We start from the raw sequence: 6833 nt of genomic DNA, 5'->3' as shown, positions 1-6833 counted from the left end.
GCCTCGTTATTTGATGCTTTGAATTTGAACTTTATAGCGTACTCAAACACATTTCCCTTTGGGGATTTCATTATGATTCCTGCCCCCCTCCCTGCTTGGGCTGAGGATCCATCTACTTCTACCTTCTAGATCCCAACGTCATCTTCCTTCTCCTCATAAGAGGCTTCCACAATGAAATCTGCCAAGGCTTGTGCCTTGATGGCTGCCTTGGGCTTGACCTCCAACTCATACTTAGAAAGCTCGATGGCCCATTTCAAGAGTCTACCTGATGCGTCCATCTTCTGCAATGCTTTTTCCAGTGGGTGATTTATGAGGATTTGTATTATGTGCGCGTCAAAATACGGTTTCAACTTCCTTGTTGTTACCACTGTGAAGGCCAGCTTCTCGACCAATGGGTATCTTTGTTCTGCCTCAGTCAGTACGTGGCTCACAAAGTATATTGGCCTTTGTTGCTTTTGCCTTTCTAGCAAGAGGACGGCTGCGATTGTCCGAATTGACGCGGAAATGTACAGATGCTACTTTTCCCTCATCTCCGGGCTGATCATTGTTGGGAGCTTAGTTAGATGCTCCTTGATACCCTCAAAAGATTCTCTTTTTGCGGCTCCCCACTTAAATTCTTTGTTCCCTTTCAACAGCTGGTAAAACGGCAAGGCTTTGTCTGCTAACTTGTTGATGAACCTGGTCAGTGCGGCCATTCTGCATGTCAATCGCATGATGTCTTTATTACACTTAGGCTCAGGTAGGCTTAGGACTGCCTCAACCTTCTCCGGGTTTGCGTCTATTCCTATTTCACTGATTAGGAAGCCTAAGAAAATTCCTAAACTCACCCCGAAGACACATTTCTTCGGATTGAGTTTGATGTTGTACTTGCTCAGAGTGACAAATGTTTCTTCTAAATCCATGATATGACCTGCCTGTGTAACGCTCTTTATAATTGAGTCGTCCACATATACTTCCACATTTCTACCCTTTTGGTGCATAAACATTCTTTACATTGTCTTCTGAAAAGTTGCTCCTGCATTCTTCAACCCAAAGGGCATAGCTATGTAATTGTACACTCCCCCTTCAGTGATGAATGCAGTTTTTTGTCTATTCGGGTTGTGCAGGCTGATCTGATGGTATCCTGAGAAGGCGTCCATGAAGCTCAGTAGGGCGTGCCCACTGGTTAAGTCTACAAGCTGATCTATTCGTGGCAGCGGGTAACAATATTTCGGGCAGGCTTTGTTGAGGTCGGTGAAATCAACACACATTCTCTACTGACCATTCGCCTTCTTGACCATGACTACATTTGCCAACCACTCTGGATAATCACAAGGTTTAATGAATCCCACTTCCAAAAGCTTTTCTACATCCTCCTGGATGGCCTGGTTTTTCTCCGTGGAGAAGCTTCGATTCTTCTGCCTTACTGGCTTAATGTCCCCCCTCACGTTCAGCCTGTGGACCATGATTGCGGGGTCAATTCCAGGCATCTTATCTGCTGAAAACGCGAAGATATCTTTGTTCTTCCTCAACAATTCTATGAGGTGCACACCTACAACTGGATCAATATCCTTCCCGATTTTCACCGTTCTCGATGGGTCGCCCTTGGTGAGCTCAACTGTAACGTGCTCCCCGCTGGGAAATGGCCTTGCCATCTCCTTTTTTGCGGGCTCAAAATTTTCCATGGCTAACTTTTGCTTATCCTTTTCCCTACGGTATTCTTCGCGCTTCCTTTTCCTTGACTTTCTCTCAAGCTGCTCAAGGGATCTTAGTTTTGAGATCGGCTGCTGCCTGATCCTGGCGGGCTGCTTTAAAGAAGTTATGTAGCATTGTTGAGCCTTTTTTTGGCTTCCCCTGAGCTTTGTTGATCGCCCTTCGTTAGTTGTGTAAGTCATGGCGAGGTGGTAGGTGGAAACTACTCCGGCGATCTTGTCAATGAGCGGCCTTCCCATGATCACATTGTAAGGTGAAGGAGAGTCTATCACTAAGAACTCTGCCCGAACATCACGTCATTTTAACCTTTCCCCTACTCGAACTGAGAGCTCAATTATGCCCTCTGGGGTCAATCCAAATCCATTGAACCCGATGACTTCATAACTCACCCTTTTCAGATTTTTCTTGTCTAACTTCAACTCTTTGAATGCGCTAATGTATATGATATTGGGTGAGCTGCCCCCATCTATCAGTATTCGATCCACCTCCCAATTCGCTATTCTCATCGTCACCACCAGCGGGTCATCATAAGGATAGACTAATGCATTCTTGATCGTATTCATCAAATGTAGCCCGTAGCTGCGGAGGAAGTGGTGGCCATCTACGCTTCTCATTGTAATTTATTTGATGTATCATTGCCCGCATGTCTTCTCGCGCTTTGTTCACTGTTCCCCCGTGCACTGGTCCTCCACTGATTACATACACACTTCCTTCTGGCTTATTGTCTCTGTCCCTCTCCTTAGCGGGACCTCTATAACCTCCTCTGCGGTCACGACCTGCTCTATCTTCATCCCTTCTTCTGGGAGGATCAACGTGCTGCTTGAACTGATTCAGGTATCCTCTCCTGACCAGATCTTCTATGTTATCTTTCAAGAGCGTGCACTCATCAGTGGTATGGCCATGGTCTCTATAGAAGTCACACCACTACCTGGGATCACGGTTCCTGTTAACCATACTCAGGGGTCTCTGCCACTTATCATCACCTTTGTTCACACTGAAAATGTAAGACCTCGAGTGGGTTAGTGGGTTATATTGATCGAACCTTCCTGGCCTTCCTCGTCTCCTCGGATCAGGCCTTTTTACCCCCACCGCTCTGTCCGCCTCTCTGCGACCTTGTTCAGCTCTGCTTGGCTGGTCAGCCCTGGCTACATGTTCTGTTCGGGTGATTTCTGCCCGCTTAACTAGGTCGCTTGGCGCCTTCCTGCTTAGCATTTCTCTATCAGTTTCGTCTGCCTTGATGAACTTGTACGCTTTACCCAGCGCCTCAGCCAGCGTTTTGAGGCTCTTACGCCCCATATACGCTCTAAACGGTGAGCCCGGCAGCAAGCCGCTCTGCATGGCCAGCAATGCTACCTCCTGGCTCATCTTTGGGATGGTTATTTCCTCCTTGTTGAATCTGGTGAAGAACTCCCTCAGGGCTCATCCTTCCCCTTAACCAGTGACATCAGCCCAGTTGTCATCTTAGTTCGATCTACCAAGGTTATGAAATGCTCCATGAACATCCTCTTCAGCTGATTATACGAGTATACAGAACCTTTAAGGATGGCTCCATACCATCCGCAGCTAATCCCTCCATGGTTGGTGGGAACGCTTTGCACCAAACCGAATCCGTCATGGTGTAGAGCACCATGTGGTTCTCAAAGGCTGATATGTGGCTCTTAGGTGTTGTGGTTCCATTGTACCTACAGCTCGGCATCTTTATCTTCTCCATCGGTTCTTCCAGAATCTCTCGACAAAAAGGGGAATTATCTGCAATAACCTGGATCCGCGGTCGCTTGTCTCTGTCCGGGTTGGGCCCCCTCTTTGAGGCTGGTGACCTACTGCGGGGAACTCGCCTCTCAGAGCTCGCCCTAGCCTGGAAGAAGCCCACTCATGAATATGTGCCAACCACATTGGTGGAAAAGCATTGGGAGTAGAAGTTCTAAGAAGAGGCGCATACTGGCCAACTCTAGCTCAAGACGTACAGGCATATGTGAAAAAGTGCAACAAATGTCAGAAGTATTCCCCAATCATAAACCAGCCAGCAAATGATTTGACTCCAATTCTCAGCCCGATTCTGTTTGCCCAGTGGGGAATGGACATATTGGAACCGTTCACCATTGGGTCAGCGGGCAAAAAATACCTCATAGTGGCGGTAGACTATTTTACTAAGTGGATAGAAGCTGAGCCGACCAAGTACATAAAGGCCACCCAAGTGAGAACGTTCATATGGAAGAACGTCATCATAAGATTCGGAGTGCCACAGTGCATAGTCTTTGACCACGGATGCCAATTTGACTGCGACACAATCAAGGATTATCTGGAGGACATGGGCACCACGTATACAATTGCCTCAGTCTTCCACCCTCAGAGAAATGGTCAGGCCGAGGCAGAAAACAGGCTGATCCTAACAGCCCTGCAGAGAAAGCTAAAGGAGCACAAGGGCCTATGGGCTGACCTAGTCCTAGAGGTCCTATGGGCAAACAAAACCACTAAGAAAAAGTCTACTGCTAAAAGCCCTTTCGCCCTGGCCTATGGGGCTAATGCAGTTCTCCCAGTGGAGGTGTAGATTCCCAGCCTGATGATACAACATTATGAACAACAAGGAAACGAAAAGCGCAGGCTGGAAGAGCTAGACTTCCTACCGGAGATAAGGCTAAAAGCAGCCTTAAAGTTGGCAGCCCAAAAGAGCAAGATTTCCAAAGCTTTCTTTAAAAGGGTCAAGCACAGGGACCTGCCTGGAGACTTGGTCCTCAAAAGGACAGCAGCAGTAGGAAGAGGAAATCAACATGGAAAACTGTCAGCCAATTGGGAAGGTCCTTTCAACATTCATGAGCAAGTAGGACCAGGTGTATTCCTCCTTGCAGATCAAGAAGGTCAGGTCTTAAGAAATAGTTTTAATGTTGATTTGTTAAAAAAATATTTTGTTTAAAAGGCAAGAAGTTAAGTAGAAACGGAGACAGCTATTTCAATTTTGCAATAACTCTGTTTAGTTCATGTTATGTTAACTAAGGCATATGAGTCATTTTTAATTTAATGAAATACAAGCCTCTACGTGAGAAGTATATTGCGTAAACCTATTTTGACATATCATGCTTTAGCATCATATACTAACATACAGAAGTAAAGATAAAAAAAATTAAAAAAAAGGAAAGAAGAGAGCAACAAAAATGCATGTGCTGAGGGTACTAAAGCACTCTAGGACAAAGCAACAAAACAACGTTAAGCTAAGAAGAAAGCATCCCTCCCAAAAACCCAACCTCACATGCTCCAAGTAAAACAGGGCACCACCTCGGGGACGCCTGAGGGGGAGCCCTGGCACATTCAACTTGAGCAGGAGAGGGCAGGGAAAACGAAGACGATGAGCTATGTGGGAAACACTAAGGTTCTCTTAGTCCCACCCAGCTCACCTCTTCGAGAAGGAAAGGAGGAGGAAGTAGATACATATAAGCCCTTACAAAAAGGAGTAAGTGGCACAAAACAGCAAGTCGCATCATAAACAAGCTGAACGACATAAATAAGTCACAGCAAAACAAGTTGAACGACATAAATAAGTCACAGCAAAACAAGCTGAACAACACTAAACGAGCGGTTAAAAAGCTGATTGACACAAGTAAGTCTCAACAGAGCAGACTGAGTAATGCCCAGAAAGTCAACAACTGAATAAACTAGTCAACATGCACACGAGTCTCTATCAAACCTAAACAAAGTACATAAGGCACAAGCACCCAAAGCAAAATCAAGAAAGTAGGAAGGCCCATCCTACGAGGCCTCGCCGAGCGCAACAAAGAAAATGCTAATAAAACACGCAGACTATGAGATAATCAACAGACAAGGTAGCAGAAATACATGCAATACAAAGCTGAACCCCTGCCCACCAAGGCAGGGTAAACATTCAGTAGGTTAGTTACAACATATGCAAAGCTGAGCCCTCGTCCACCAGGACAAGGAAACACTCAGCAAGTAAAGCCAGAAAGGCACAAATTCAAGTTAAGTTGGACAGACCCAGCAACAAAAGACAAAGTATTATGAGGAAACGCAAAGAAACATAATCTTTAGCTGCTATACACCCCAAAGATAGTAACAAACACTGGAGTAGGAAGGTGACAGCCGCCATAGCATTTATTGCCCACCAGCCAAGGACTCCATCCCAATAGCTTCAGCAACATCAAGACAATGGGGAACTTCCAAGTTCAGCACAGCATGCTTAGGAACCTTGTAACTGGCAGCACGAGGGTGGTCAGCAGGTAGCTCAAACAAACCAGCCTCGCCCGCAGCCTCTACTTTGGCCCAGAAGGTGTTGAAACGAGCCTGCTGTTCCGCACCTTCACCATATAAGCTGCTCACACACCGAGCCGCAGCATCGCATCCACCATCATGGCAATTAGCCAATAACATAGCAAAAGCAGGGGAGAGTGCAAAGGCATTAAGTGCCTCCTTCCTAGCAGTCTCCAGCTCAGTATCATGCCCAGCTCACAAGTCAGCTATCTCTGTTTCCAACGCCTACACGGCCTGAGAGGTCCCCAACTGTTCCTCGCAGCTCTTCAATTTGGTCTGGGTGAGCTGAAATTCTCCCAACTGGAGCTACAGGGCGTCCGCCCTCTCCCTCAGAGGTGTCACCTCACTGACCATAGCTTCCTTCTCATCCCGAGCCTGCTGAACCTCCAAATTCTTCTAAGAAAGGATCAGGCCTTGATTTTGATACTCCTTCTCCACTGCCAACAAGACATTGGATAAATCTCCAACAGACTTGACAAGCTGCAAAAAAGGGCAGAGAAAGAAAAGAGTAAGCTAAGATAGAAATCAGTGGAAGGAAAGAATAAAACAAGACATTGACAATGGAACGAACAAAGAAAAAGAGAAAAAAAAAAAAAAAACCTTCTGCAGGTCATGGCAAGCCGTAGCAGCAGGGAGGCTAACTGCATTGCACATAAAATTAGCTGGAAGACGGACTCCTTGAGTCAAACGGTACCCCAAAGTACTGCCTTTCTGGGGGTCGTCCACAAACAGAGACTCGTCAGCCCTCACGTTCATCTCAGGCCGAAATGGAGCATCCTCATCTCCAACAGGACAAAGGACAGGGCGAAGATGGACATCAATAGGAACCTCAGAAAACTCAATAGCCCCAGTAGGGCGAAAAGTACCTCCAGCAGAGATCGAGG

General features: G+C 46.4%; 1 protein-coding gene across 1 annotated transcript; it reads right to left on the bottom strand.

Annotated features, from left to right (window-relative positions):
* Positions 1-989: 989 nt before the first annotated feature.
* LOC110725997 lies at positions 990-1931 on the bottom strand. Its single transcript, XM_021905472.1, has 2 exons — positions 1262-1931; positions 990-1123 (listed from the first exon to the last, which is right to left on the bottom strand). Exons 1-2 carry the CDS (start codon positions 1929-1931, stop codon positions 990-992), a joined length of 804 nt encoding a protein of 267 aa, XP_021761164.1.
* Between the last annotated feature and the right edge of the window lie 4902 nt (positions 1932-6833).

The sequence above is a fragment of the Chenopodium quinoa genome, unplaced genomic scaffold (assembly GCF_001683475.1).
Source record: "Chenopodium quinoa cultivar QQ74 unplaced genomic scaffold, ASM168347v1, whole genome shotgun sequence".
Lineage (NCBI taxonomy): Eukaryota > Viridiplantae > Streptophyta > Magnoliopsida > Caryophyllales > Amaranthaceae > Chenopodium > Chenopodium quinoa.
The sequence above is the reverse complement of the archived record's forward strand: the minus strand, read 5'-3'. Positions and strand labels throughout refer to the sequence as shown.